The sequence below is a fragment of the Pagrus pagrus genome (genome assembly GCF_965226575.1).
Source record: "Pagrus pagrus genome assembly, chromosome: 7".
In the NCBI taxonomy this organism is placed as follows: domain Eukaryota; kingdom Metazoa; phylum Chordata; class Actinopteri; order Spariformes; family Sparidae; genus Pagrus; species Pagrus pagrus.
The window spans coordinates 10,460,096-10,475,209 of record NC_140191.1 but is presented as its reverse complement, the minus strand read 5'-3'; the positions used below and the strand labels follow the sequence as shown (position 1 = coordinate 10,475,209).

General features: G+C 39.3%; 1 protein-coding gene across 1 annotated transcript; it reads right to left on the bottom strand.

The window, feature by feature from the left end:
- Positions 1–611: 611 nt before the first annotated feature.
- On the bottom strand, positions 612–13,155 carry ctps1b (CTP synthase 1b). Its single transcript, XM_084357746.1, has 18 exons — positions 12,956–13,155; positions 11,180–11,361; positions 10,742–10,912; positions 10,431–10,531; positions 8,911–9,027; positions 8,742–8,825; positions 8,266–8,346; positions 7,979–8,130; positions 7,574–7,706; positions 7,312–7,400; positions 6,053–6,147; positions 4,877–4,939; positions 4,685–4,728; positions 4,498–4,594; positions 4,348–4,403; positions 3,696–3,792; positions 3,297–3,441; positions 612–2,346 (listed from the first exon to the last, which is right to left on the bottom strand). The coding sequence occupies exons 2-18, from the start codon at positions 11,343–11,345 to the stop codon at positions 2,268–2,270; spliced, it is 1,770 nt and encodes a 589-aa protein (XP_084213872.1). The 5' UTR covers positions 11,346–11,361; positions 12,956–13,155; the 3' UTR covers positions 612–2,267.
- Positions 13,156–15,114: the final 1,959 nt, after the last annotated feature.

Genomic DNA, 15,114 nt, shown 5'->3' with positions numbered 1-15,114 from the left:
AGTTGATTTTTGAGTCTCATCAAAAACTCATCGTCTGTATTTCAACTCATCAAACCCAGACGCTTTGGGACTGTAGGGAGAGTCAGACGCAATCCTGAAGCATCGGTATTTGACGAGTTGGGAATGAGTCTCAAAGAATCAACTCCCTTACAAATTGGACCTTTAAAGGCTCAATCTGTGGGCAAAATATAAATCAACATTTTAAATGTACAATTAGACACCGGCATCACTCCCAGATTGATTGAGTTTTCCACTAGAGAGAATCACCAGACAACAACTAAATCAAAGTAATTGTGTTCCGTTAATGGTTTGTTTACATAATTTCGATAAACCTCAAATGCAGCCTTTTTATATATGGGGGGTTGGTTAGCAGGACAGCCTCAAGGGGCTGCTAGAGCGGCTTCAGACTTTTAATGTGGAATATAAATAAATACAGCGGGTGGTTTCAAGTGCGAAGACCCTGAAAATAGTATTATCACTGAATATATATAGATTTTCAGTCTCTCCAAGTGTATGTCCTGTTAGTTTTGCTTCAAAACTCAAGTTTCACATTGTCATCGGAGAACTTGCAGTCACTCTAAACTCCACTAGACCAGAATAAAGACCAGATGTCAGGAGGCATAAAAATATGTTTATTCAGAATAAACACACATAACATCAAATATGCACCCGAATTCCATAAGTATGAAAATATTGCATCTTTTTCAAACACGTGGGTCACCAGCTGATACATGAAGGCATTGTCAGCAATCGTTTAATCTCATTTAATTTGACTAAGCGAAAATCTAACTTGGAAGCTTGTCATCTACAGTTGGCTGCTAATGATGTTTTGAGACCAAATCCATGTTTTTCCTTTCAGTTTAAAAAGACATCACTTTTCTTTCCCCAAGCTTTGTTTTTCACTTGATACTGCTGACTCGCTTTCAATCGGTGGGACTGTCAGATGACTGTGAATCAGTGTGATTCATTTCAGGAAGTTATGGGTCAGATATGGCACCAAGTTCAAAACCATGTTTGTTGATGTCAGCAGGTGAAAGGTTTCAAACAAGTTATACAAGCTGAACTGACGGTTTCAGCTTTAAAAGGCAAGACACCAAGAAGTGCACAAGTTTGCCCATTTCAACTTTCATGCAGAATTTTCATCTCGGTGTCATTTTCATATTAACTTACCTATTCACTTTATTACAACAGAAAATTCAAATATAACCTACGGTCACAAAAGCACATTTTCATTGTCCAGTTTAATCTTGCAATATGGATTTGCATGCACAATCCATGCATCACAGGGCAAGATTATTTGAAACCAGAAAAGCATGTAGTTTGCACTTTAGTGTCGTTACCCAAATTAATTAAACCTAAAAGGAGAAATACATTAATACATAAAATTAACTTGTAAGAGACAATAACAATTCAAAGAGGCAACTGTATCCATGATATGTAACTGTAATGATAAACAGGCAAAAACTCAGCAACAACTGTATGAAGTCATAAATGTCTGTGTTTTCATCCATTGGATTGATTGAGTGTGGTGCAAGATGGCTGCACCAAAAACAAACCTGAGGAATGTTCATGTTTCCTCTTTACTGTGTGCAACAGACTTTGAGGTACCGCTTCTCTTATTGGTGGGTGTGTCAAAAGTGTTACCCAACGAGCAGCAGCATGTATATAAACCCCACCATGATAAGCAGGAAGATTAGGCAGTGTGCTTGTATAACCCAGCACAGTATTCAACGTTTGCCATTTAAATAAAAGGTTTGCTACGTTTTGTTGAGGCTGAATGTGCCCCTGATTGCCCAGACCCCAACACTTTGTCACCGTTGCTTCCTGCAGACTGATCTGCTTATTCTGAGCGAAGTTTCTGTACCTAACTGCAATGTATACTATCCATCTCTTCACAGTTTTCCCTCAAGCATTGTGATCTTTAAATTGGGACATTGCGTATACAGTACTGACTTCTGTCTCACATATACCTATACTTTTTTCCCCATTCAAAAAAAGTTTTCTATGCAGGTATTCCATAAAACACTTTGCTTACTACAGCAACTCTATACCCCCACAGAGTTAGCTGCAAGACATCCCTTTACTTTTATAAAATCACAGAAGGTATAATACATTTAGAGCATAAATTATTAACATATTGTACCAATCAGAGTCTAAAAACAGTTCAACAAAAGTTTTGGTTTAGGAGTGTCAGTAAAGGGGCAGGCCAGCCTTGCATTTACCTGCACGAGTGACACACAAACACAAAAACTAAACGCGCTTTAGTCTCAGAAAAGAGAGGGGAACTTGAGCTCGGCGATGTCCACTTCAGGAGAGCTGCTGCCACTGCTGCCGCTGTAAGTGTCCCTGTGATGGAGGATAGAGACATAAAATGAGCATTACAGCAGTAATGCCTGACAGGGATCGCAAATACAATGATGACATAGTGTCATTGTAAACTGGAGCTGTAATACCCATGGGTCTTTAGATGTAATTACTTTGCATTAAAATAAGGCAGTGTAGGTTATGACAACAAATGAAAATATGCTCATAAATTTCCACTCATGTTTGGAAGAAAATGCATAATGCATTATTAATAATACCCTCCTGTAAACATTACTTAGTATGTAAGTAATGCCCCAGTCAAAGATAGGAGGATTCTTACATTTCAACCAATCAGCTGACATTTAAGACTGAATATGAAAAGCTATGTTCAAAGTGTTTAAATTAGAGACGCACAAATCCACTTTTTCAGTACTGATCTGATCCAATAGGTGAATCTGGATATCTGCCGATACCAGAACTGATACCGATACCAGAATAGAGTCCAGAACTGGTAAGATACCAGAACCATTACCGGAAGAAATAGCCTTGGAGTTATGTGATGGCGTCCTGTGACCACTGTGGGGCGCTGTAGGACTGTGGCTTGTAAGGGTCAACTTTCTTTTTTAACGTTACTGTGTAAAGTTTAAAAAAAGGGAAGGCGGTGGGTATGAATTGATAATGTCACTATAGCAAAAATCCAAGATGTTTTCCTTTCAAGTCGGAATATCCAAATATTGTTGAAATGCTTGCATCCTTGGCTACCAGCTCTGCTGATGTTAGCACCCGGGGGGATATAAAAACCTCAGACTGGATTCTGAATTGTTATGTGGATCGGTATTATAAGTTCATTAGCAGACGAAGGAATGCATGCATCAGGATCTTTTAAATTTAATTCCGAAATGATTGCTAGTGCAGAAAAATATGGATATAAAGCACTAAAATAACTGTGTGCTGCAGGAGCATTGTACAGTATATTAGCGGTTTTAACTTACCGTGGAGACAGGCGGCAGCCCTTGGTGAGGTAGCTCTGGAGTTTTCCTGCAGCAGCCAGCAGGAGACCAAAGTATGGAGGAGAAGGTTTGATGGGCCTTGAGGTGAACTCTGGATGATATTGCACGCCAACAAAGTAACAATGATCTGGAACAAAGACAGGTTGATTAGTATGAACTTGCTGACCTCCAATACATTAGGGTACATATACCAGAGTTAGCATATGACTTGTACATAAACACATGTTAACACATTTACGCTTCATTGGAAAGCATTTGCATGTTTAAGAAACTGAGATGCTGAAAGTACATCTAAAGGGTCAACCAGGTGAATACAGCAGGTTGTATTCATTATCACACAACAGCATGTGCATTCATGTGTTCAATGACACTTTTACTCACCCTCCAATTCAATGACCTCCATTCTCTCTCCTTCCACATCCTGGCCGACAAACTGAAGACCCTTGTTTTCAAAGTGGTGTTTCAGCTCAGGGTTTACCTAGAATGAGCAAAGATTAAATGATTCAGGGAAGGTTTTTGATGAATAAGGCTTCAAGGTAATCATATAATACTTCAACACTGGAGCTTGACACATATTGCACATTGCCTGTAGTCCACACACAAACTAAGAGTGTTGAGAAACAATTTGTGCATGCCGATTACTGCTTTGAGTACTGAGCATGGACCTGAAAAAACAATAGCAAGCTACCGGATATAAAAAGGAAAATAAAAAAGGTGTTAAATAACTATAAATACCAAAATAATTAGCTGCTATTGTTTGTGTTTTTATCTTATGACTGCGTGAGGGAAATAAACTCACTACACATACCAAGAATGTACCTCTTTGGTATTAGACAGTTAGACTATATCGCCACCTACTGGCACGGCATGATTGCTTGAAATTGTTTTTACGTTTCTGCGTATACAGAGATGGTTTTTTTTGGGTTTTTTTAAAAAGGTAGGAGACAAGTCTGTTTCAAAAAGATCCGTATGTGAAGACAGAACTAGTTTTAAGCCCACACGAAAAGCTTTAAAACCATATTTTTGTCTCTACCTCAAATCTGTGTCTGTGCCTCTCGTCCACAGAATCCACATTTCCGTACAGTTTTCCTGGAAGAATGAAATATCAGTCATCAGAAAAACAATTGAGCTGGAAAAGACCAAAAAGCAAATAGTCCACCATTAATTTGAGAAGGATACATACTCAGTACACTGGGGATGGATCTGAAAATGGTCTGCCTCTTCCCCAACCTCATAGTCCCACCCATCTGGCCTGGGTTGTGCTCTGGCATATCAATCACCTGTCAAGATCCAACAGGATGTTAAAATCATTCCGGTGAAGCCCCTGCTGATATGGCGTGATATGAGCATGGCAGAAAAAGATAACCTACCACAGGGTGTTCGGATTCTGGATTAAATTCTGTGGAGTTGGCATCTAAAATAAGATAAGTGAAACAGATCTAAGCTCATATCAACCTCACAACATGTCTAAAGGTTCTGTCTCTTTTAAAAAAAATCAAATTAGAAACCATAGGAATCAAATTCTTCAACAGTGTCCTCGGCTGACCTGTGCAATTACTTACCTTCCCATCCGAGAACATTGCGGGCGAACTCGCACACTGCCAGCTGCATGCCCAAACACACGCCTGCATAAAACAAGACCAGCAGGATCCTTGCATAATGAAGTTCTATTGTAAGGATTCATAAATAAGCAAAGTCTGAACAAGATCCCCCACCACTTACACGACTAACACTACTATATTTGCAAATTATAAGAGAGTGTGCCTTTAAAAAGTATTTCACCTCTCTGGATTTTTTCGCATTTCATTATATTATACAACTTTGAATGTCTCAAGTGGATGTAATTGAGATTTTTTTTTCTCATTAAACAAAAGTATTTAATGTCACAGTGTGATAAAAATCTCTTAATGGATCTTAAATTACAAACAAATGAAACACAAAGCAAGTGATTGCACAAGTATTCATGCCCTTCAGGTCTTTCCTTTGGAGAGTCGCCTGTGGCAGCAATTTCAGCTTTGAATTTATGGGTAGAGCGGGTCTTTATAGAGCAGAACACAACATGTTTTCTGATTTGTCTTTGCATAATTGCTCAAACTATGGAAAGTTGCATAACAGATCGTTACTGAATAGCAATTATAAACTCCTGCAACATTTTCTCATTTGATTTGAGCTCTGGACTCGTACGCAGCTATGAAAATCATTGACATTGTTTTTCGTTATGTTTAGCTGTGGATTTATTTTTCAGGTTGATGTTGGGCAGAGAAATACATTTCATCCTGAGTCACAGTCTGGCAGACCGCGGCAGCTTTTTCTTCCAAGAGTTTTCTGTATTTTGATGAATTCATTTTGCCCTTGACAAACCCTCCAGGGCTTGCTGCACAGATGTATCCAAACAGCATGATGCTCTGAAACTAATATGTAACTTCTTGACTTCTGGGCTGCACCGGTGGTGATTTAAATATGTTGGAACAAAGTGGTAGAATACTTATGCAATCAATTATATTTTGTTTGATATTGGTACTTTGTAGGCTAATAAGTTCCTTGTTATATCCCCAGTAATTCAAGCATGAAGCTGCATACCAAGAATTATGAGCTGATCGTAAGTAGTAATCAACATATAGGAGGGGACAACACTTTTTCTGTCTACACTTAATCAGGTTAGCATGAAATCTTACTAAATGATATAATGAAGGAGGAGACAGATCTTAAGAGACAGAGAAGTAAGAAATCTTTCTTACCCAGAAATGGCTTGTTCTGTTTCCTCGCCCAGTTAATAGCTAGTATCTTGCCCTCTGTTCCTCTCACACCAAAACCTCCTGGTACCAACACACCTCTGTGGGCAGAAAGAAAGCAAGAACAGCCTCAGAACATCTTAAAAATGACTCCAGAGACAAACATTACACAATATAAACATCTGTATACAAAAGACATATTACTGATGGCAGTATTATGACAGACCGAGAGGTAGACTCTTCAGAGACTACTGCTAGTACAATATTATTGTTTGGGATGCTATGCAGAGAGAGACATTAAAAATTAATATCCCACATTATTACGTCTGGAATTTAAGGTGATGACTGAGATATTACCGTGCACTTGCTTGTAAGCCATTGGCACTGAAGATGGATTGTAATTACAAACACCTGCATTCACACAAATTCATTTTCCTGAAAAGATTTTATGTATGTGAATTTACATATATAATACGAAGAATTTCAGTTTCTTGACTCAATTCTTCACACAAGTGTATTGGGAGAATGTTTCCTGTGGCATCCCCTCCATTCTTCTAATTTCTCTATTCAAATTTTAATCTTAAAATTTTAATCAATTTAAATATAATTAATTTATTTGGGATTTTTAACTTCTATATGCTTATTTTTCCTGCGGTTATTACCATATTTGTATCCTTCTAGCCTGTATGAATGTGATTTCAGGGTACTGCTATAAAAGAGCTTAATGCTCAGTCAATTTTTTCCTGAATAAAAGGTGGCTATTGAAACAGCCCTAAATCTTGTGAGCAAGTTCAATAAAATACTTACACATAACAATAACATTATGGCTATTACACTAAGTTGATATCTAGGGTGCATTCGATTTTGTTTTGTTTGGTTTTTTTGCATTTTAGATGCTATGTGGTATGAAATCTGATGAGGATACACTTTCTCCAGAGAAATTTAAAACTAATGCATCCCCCCAAAAAATACAATGCTCCAAAACCCAGTTTTTATTTCAGTCCTGCTTAAATGTCCGCTTGAAATAGCTTCAGGACTCGCACATTGCAGACATAACCTATAAATAATCATGGAAAAAATATTGTGATTTTGTACAAAGCACAAGTCCGCTGAATTGTATAGCTGTATAAACTGCTGGGCATGACAGCCCTCTACTGCCATCATGTGGCATACATGATAAAATCGAATCACCACAGTGTAAAACTTAATTATCAGTCGTTTTAAATGTTAATCATCCAAGCCTACAGGTGGTTCTCCCTACTCACTCGGAACTGCAGAGTTTTTGCCAGGCCTCATGATACTTCACTGGCTCATCTTGCAGAGTGGCTGGCTCCAGGTCTGCCGAGTCGATGTACTGTAATAATAACAAACGGCATCATTTGGAAGGAGATCATTCAACATCATGTCCACAGGCTGACTACTGTTTTAATATATGCAAATGCGAGTCATGCCAAATGTAAGTGTTGCGGTGATGCTTAATACAGCGATCACTACACTAAATAAAAAAAGGGTGCATTTTCTCCATACCTTGACCTCAAGTTTGTGATTAATGGCGAGGGCAGAGTGCTCTAGGGCTTTGATAACAGAGGTGTAGGAGTCGGCAAGCTTTGTGTATTTTCCCACCAGGGCTATGGAAACATGCTCCAGGAGACGGTCAGATCTGAGAATAAAAAGAGAGATCCTTCACAATACTGACCAATCATCATGACTGCACAGCTACTCACAGAACAATTCAACGTTCAGTGATTTATCCTCTACAGTATGTTGTAGGGACTTCCAGGTTTCAACATTTTTTGGTTTGTAGCACAATTCCCAGAAGTGACAAAGTGCCTAAGCGATTAATAAATGGTTCCATAACTGTGGGGTAAAAAGTTTGTGTCCATTTTCTCAGAAACCTTGAGCAAAGTTAGGAGTTCAGACCAGATTTCTTACCTGTCAGCCATCTCCTTCCACTTCGCAAGCATCTTTCTGGGCCTTATGCCGACAGGCAGGTTCAAACGCTGACAGAAGTAGCTCACAACACCCTGATCCTCGAGCAGCAGAGGCACTCTGTAGACTGAGGAGACGTCTTGGACACAGATCACCTAAAAAGAAAATAATTTTAAACTAACACAAGTGCTGCATTATAAAACATTATAAAAACCATAACTGCAGATGTATGGGGGTGACAACATAAATTGCAGTTTTATTATAGAAAAACAATAATCACACTACTCCACCTGTGTGGGCTCCACATGACAAAACATGGAGATCTTCTCCTTGACAGCCGTTTCCAGGGGCGTTGTACACCGGCACATAATCTAAAAGAAATAAATCAATGTTTAATGTTATAAATCACAATATGCAATGGGACTAGGGTATAGTCTCATGGATTTAAAGATCTAAACATAATACCTTAGATTTCATGTTGGAGTTCATTGGGTTGTGTACATCATGAGATGAATATGTCAGCAAGATTTATTGGTTATAGATTTCTACACATAAATAGTATAAGGATAAAAACTTTATCTATAAAGCGTCTTTGAAAACCGAGTTTACAAAGTGATTTGACAGGCAGAGCAAAAGCAGGACACTCAGGAAGATAATATAACAGGATCAGGATAAATGCTGAACAGTCAAGCCAGACTAGGAGAAGATAAAACAAGAAAAAAAAAAGAGAGAAAGCACAAATACGTATAACTGTAATCTGACTCACCAAATCTGGAGACAAGCCCAGCCCTCTGAGCTCTCTGACACTGTTCTGGGTCGGCTTGGTTTTCTGTTCTCCTGTGGTGTTGGGCTGAGGATGCAAAGCAAATTCGACTTTTATTGTGAGTGGAAAACAAATGGAGTGGTAAAAAAATGATAATGAGTCTGTGCCATACTTGTGGTACCAGGCTAACATGGATGTTGCAGAAGTTCTCTCTCTTCACTTTGAACTGGAACTGTCTGAAGGCCTCGATGAAGGGCATGCTCTCAATGTCTCCCACTGTGCCTCCCAGCTGTTGACACAAAACAGGATACATGAACACACACGCTGTTTTCGCAGCATCTTACATAACCCTGGTACAGCCCTGGAGAGTACAAAATGTCATCAACTGTACTGCACTTATAATACTGTCAGAACTGGTTTTATGTATTAAAATAAGAACTGCTGAAGGGCAACGCAGAGCCAGTAGATTTATTAAGCTTCTTTCAATAAAAAGCAATTTAAAAGTGCTTTGAGAAAACACAGAATGGCATTTAGAAAGGATATAAAAGAAATAAAAGGCAATATAAAAAAGGAAGACATGAATAGGATTTTAGGATTTAAGAGCAGTAGACAAAATAAAATGGAAGTTAAAAAAAATAAGCTAAAATAGAATAAGACAAACAATAAGAATAACAAATACAGTTCAGTGCCATGATATGAATAAAATGCCCAAAGTCTCACTTAACAATCTGCAATTTAAAACAGAAAAGTTTAAACCCTGATTTACAAGAGCTGGAAGTTTAAGCAGACCTGAAGTTTTCTTGAGTCTGTTCCAAATATGAGGTGCATGCGTACAAAAGAATGCTACTTCTCCATGTTTGGTTTCGGCTCTAGGGACAGTGAGCAGACTGAAGCCCCTGAATACCTGAGAGAGCTGGACGGATCATAACAGAGCGAGGAACTGAAATGTTGTTTGGCCTCAACCATTCAGTGCATATAAATCCAATTGTTTTGTTATAAAACTCAATTCTTTCAGTCACAGGAAGCCAGTGTAAAATATGACAACTGGAGTGATATAACCCACGGTCATATCATCTGAATTAGCTGTAGCTGTCTGTTAGAGAGACATGTATAGACAGTGTTACTGTGGTTGAGTCTACTGAATATAAATGCACAGAAGAGTTTCTCTAAATCCTGCTGGGACATGTTTGCGGTCTTTAGCAACTGAAGCTGTGCACTGAAATGCTGGTTCTCTAAATGTTTAGGTTAGAGGTTAGAATTGAATTACCAGCTGCACATATGCAAAATATGAGATACTTTTGCAGTAGATAGTCGGACACATATCTCAGATGTTTATTTTACAAAATAAAACTTTGTTTTGTAGACTTTGCTTCCCCTGGCTCAAAGCAGAGCCAAGCTTACAAAAGAGAAGTTGTACAGATAGTCCTCAACAAATCCATTTTAAAATCTCTCTATTTTTTGTTTTTCTACTCACAGACCAATATGTCTATGCTTCCCCGACTGCTTGCATTGTAGAGCCAATACTTTATTGCTTTCAGCAATGTACTTGGTTATATCTCTGATCGCATGCTTCCTCTATATCTCATTGAAACACTAAATAAATGCCCTGGTCACAATCAAGTTAGGGGCCAATCGAAGTTGTACATAAATTCCCGCTTGATGAGAACAGAGTTGAACCTAAGACCAGCTTACCTCTATGACACAAACTTGAGGCTCCACACCATCATCATCTACTGAGATTCTGGCCTGCTTCATCACCCATTCCTGGATGGCATCTGTGATGTGGGGTACGACTGAAAACAGATTTATAGGATAAAAGTCACATAAAAATCAACCCACACAGCTCAATGGACATACTTGAGATAAGAAAGAGAGCGCTTGCCAAATTCTCTGTTGTATAGACACACGAGCAAATACAATGTGTGTTGCCACATGCGTTAGCAAAAAAAACCTCCACCAAGTCATGGGGAGCTTCCATGTTTGGAGGGGGAGGACTTACTCACCTTGTACAGTCTTGCCCAGGTAGTCTCCCCTCCTCTCCTTGTTGATGACTGACTGGTAGATCTTTCCAGTAGTTAGATTGTTGTCTCTGGTGAGACGGATGTCCAGGAAACGCTCATAGTTCCCCAAGTCCAAATCCACCTCCCCGCCATCATCAAGAACAAAGACTTCACCTGCAAAACAAAGATTATATCCATTTATCATAAGGGGAGTGAAACAGCAGATCCTTGGAGAAATACCGTGCTTTGTTCACTGACAACAAATATCTCGCTCCGTGTCATTCAGCTTAATGTGGTCTGTCCGGCGGCCACTAGGCATCATGCTGCCGCACCACATCTTGTCAAATATTAACTGCAGGACACCACACAATCAAATAAAACAGCAGATGATGTATCAAATACAATAGAAAACAAGCTTCTTGAGTGGACTCAATTACTCACCATGCTCATAAGGTGAAAAGGTGCCAGCATCAATATTGATATAGGGATCAATTTTGATGGCTGTGACGTGAAGGCCACAGGACTTGAGGATTGTTCCCACGCTGCTGGCGATGATGCCCTTACCAATGCCAGATATGACACCACCAGTTACCAGGATGTACTTCATACTGGCACAAGAAGACCTAGCACAAAAACAAAGAGACAAAATACTCACATTAACCTTCCCAGACGCATATCGAACTCAACCTGTTTGACCACATGTGAGATAAGGATCTGATGCAGTCTCTGATGCAGTACATTCTTTGAGGGTGTGTGCTGTTACTCAATTTGACTACTTCACGACAACTTCAACTGATAATTATCTGTTCCTGTAATTTATGCACACCTGCGGGTAAGAAAGGATTTGAGCAAAGATAGATACATTAATATTCCTTGTCTCTTATTAAATGTGTTATGTTTGAACTCTCTCTCTGAATACTTGTGGAGCTTGGCAACGCTCTCTAGGGTACGCTGTGTGCCTCCACCCAGGTGCAGCATTTTTTGCACAGCTACTGTATCACAGTTTGTACATCCTGTTTTTGTTTAGTTGACAAAAGCAATTTGGCTTCATATGATTGGCTCTATTTATCAGCTAGAATTTCACTTATACCTACAAATACCCAATAATGGGCTGATAATTTATCATATCTAATGAATGTTGTTGTGCTGTTCTGTACATGCAACATCTACTGCATGTCTGTCCATCCTGGGAGAGGGATCCCTCCTCTGTGGCTCTTCCTCAGGTTCCCTCCATCTTTTTTTCCCCCTCCCCCTGTTAAAAGTGGTTTATTTCTCACTATGGCAAGTTTCTCCTCACTCAAAAGACAGAGGATGTCGCTCACTGTACAGATTGTAAAACCCACTTAGGCAATGTGATTGCAATTTTGTGCTGTATAAATAAAACTGACTTGATCTTTTACATTGTTTACTTCCTGGCAGTCTTCTTCTTCCCTGCCTTTGCTGGTGCATTGATGTGTTTGTTGGTGCCTATCGCTTACCTGTAGATCAATTGAATATATGTGTAGCCACTGGCATAAATGTAGAAATAACACAGTTAATCTAGGTTTGGTTAAAGGCAATATTACTATATTTTAAAAGCAGGAAGTGGGTCTACCCTGTTGTTTACATCTGGATCGCGTCAATCCATACACATAACGCTTGATGACACTGTACGAGAAAATCCGACAAAATCGAGAGGTAGCACGCCAAAGTAAACTGTTTGAAGTTGCTCATAATTACAACTATTCAATGTTTAAACTGTGCTCAACCACTAAGATTTGAAATGCATGGCGGGAAATTCAGTTGACAGCGCGCTCTGAGCTTTCTGGGTCAGCTACGTCAGCCCAGTCATAGCACGATGCCAGTCCTCGTTGTCAGAGGTTAACGGGGAAAAAAAAAAAAACCTAACTATACACAGCTGTTACTTTTAAGCAGTGGGGACGTATGACTATGACAGAGTTCCTCAAACAGCTTTTCCACAACCACTTTTGCTGACTTCTCGTTGTTTAGTGAACGAAATGTGATACAGCTAGCTAACAGTTCTTAGCGTTAGCTGACAAAGTTACAAAAGCAGCAGCAGCAGCAGCAGCCTCTGGCTAACGTTAGCTAACTTAACCGTAACGACAGCCAGCATAACTGTCACCAATTTCGAGACAACATCGACTGACATGACACTTGGCAGAATTTGAAGCAGTTACTGACTCCCTGGTTGTTGTATTTAAAAGACGACACACTTACCAAACGGCTAAAGTGAAAGGCGGCAAGCTAAGTAGCGCTGAGTCTCTCTAACTACTGTGAATGTAATGAACTCTACTTCTATTTACGAAGTATCAGGCTCCTAGTTCTTGCTGCGGTAAAAAATAAAAAAAACACGTGTAGGACAGCCTGACTGACCCACTGCTGCCTCTCAGTACAGCGTGTGTACTTCCGTTTCAGTGCATCATGGGAAACTCTATGCCCTTTTCTCAGACTGTCAGGCGGACGCTGCGCTACCGCCCCCACAGTATCCACCAATCAGGTGGACGAGTTCTGAGAGAGCGTCACTGACAGGCTAAACTGTGGGCACGAAAAAATCCATGTTTTTCTTACGTTTTCATCGTATGACGTCACCTTAATTTGAGAGGATGAAGTATTTCAAGGTCAATACAAGTGCAATTTATTATAATGTGATGGACAGAAATTGAAATTGATCAGCCTAATTGAAACAGAATCAGTCAATCATGATGTCCTGTCCTTGTAAGTAAGTTGACATCTTTGTCATGACTGTTCTTGGACACTTTATGTTTGTATGTATGTATGTATGTATGTATGTATATATGTATGTCTTTATTTATTTAGATTACTAATGATTTCAAGTCTCAATATTGTTTCAGATTACACTTCTGTCACCTGCTGTTCTTTTATTTGCTCAGTCTCACCACTAGATGGCATATGAGATCTATGTTTCTTTTTTTTAAGCATTTATCTAGGCTAAATTGAGCTTAATACATGCATAAGGTTATTCACAAATAATGAACACAGTGACTTCATGGGGAGTAAATGAGGCATCAGACATGGCAACAAAGAGATCAACACTGGTGCAAGCATAACTATCCTCATATGCAATACAAAATAGAGCAACGGTCCCTCAAAACACCATTTATATAGTAACACTGTCTCTGAGATATTAAAGTTTCCCTTCATGTATTCACTGTCGTGCTGCTCCAGTTTTGCTGTGGGTAATGAGAGTGGTGATTCTAATTCATTTCTGTCCATGATCTTGATCTAATTAAAGACCTCATCCCTGCCACCTCATTTTCATAAGCTGTTCCCTTCAATTACATCTGACAAGTGAGCACAGACACACATTAACCTCCTGCATGAAGAGGTACTGTGCTTCGCTTATCTCTCTTCAATCTTAAAAAAAACAGAGAGGGCAATTCAAAGGTAATTCCATGCCCTTGAATACACCATTTTGGAAAACACATCTGTGGATGGCAGTGCTCACTATCACCCATCTACAAAATGTTCCTGTTTGTTGATACAGATGACAACATAGTGCCATGAAATTCCATGTTTTGTTATGTGTGTCTGAGGGTGGCCATAGTCAGCTGTGACAGTCTCATCCTTGCATGTTAATGGTTGTATGTTTTTTTTTTTTACCGTTCCACAGAGATCCAGAGAGTGTGGAGAGATCTTAAAATTGAATGAAATTTTGTCTCAAAATAACTTCAGTCTTTGACAGGGTGGAAACGGACATGACCTGATTCGTCCACCCTAAATCATATTGGAGCTCATACAAAATTGATTGACTTTGCTACTATTAAAATAGACATCATATGTAGCACTACAGTTCTGTGATTCTGACAGTCACGTCCTTCCATCTGCTTCCCCAACCTCTAATCTTTATGCTAAGGTAAGCTAATTGCCCCCTGGCTCCGACTCCATACTTAAACGTACAAACATGGCTGGAAATAGTACCAAGGTCTCCTTAAAGATATCAAGTAGTGTCAAGGCTCACAAATGTTGAAACGTAGTCTCGAACTGCAGTCACTGGCTTGGCCGCCGTCTCCCCTGTAACTCAGCCATCCACCCCTTTCATCTCCTGACATAAAAGTCAGGTCGTAAACATGTAGAGTGAACACGATATGACGTGTTTTGTAGAAATGTCAATATGGTTATCAGCCTATGACATGTACAAATGTGAACATATCAGTGGTTTGCGCAAACATTAAGTGGAAAATGGTATCTGCCTTCTCATCTGACCCAAGGCAATAAAGCTAATAAGCGTTATTTTCCAAAATGTGGAACAATTTATTAACTTTGTCATCATTTCACTTATCTGTTTTCCCTTTGAGATACAGAAATTTAATAGACTTATTTTCTGTTCCCAGTCTGACCGTGATGCTGATAATCAG

Excerpts from the sequence above, each read along its gene's own strand:
- ctps1b (XM_084357746.1), bottom strand. The coding sequence starts at position 11,345 with ATGAAGTACATCCTGGTAACTGGTGGTGTCATATCTGGCATTGGTAAG. Across the intron at positions 4,729-4,876 it reads CAATGTTCTCGGATGGGAAG|ATGCCAACTCCACAGAATTT; the intron begins GTAAGTAATTGC and ends ATCTTATTTTAG. Across the intron at positions 3,793-4,347 it reads GGCACAGACACAGATTTGAG|GTAAACCCTGAGCTGAAACA; the intron begins GTAGAGACAAAA and ends TGCTCATTCTAG.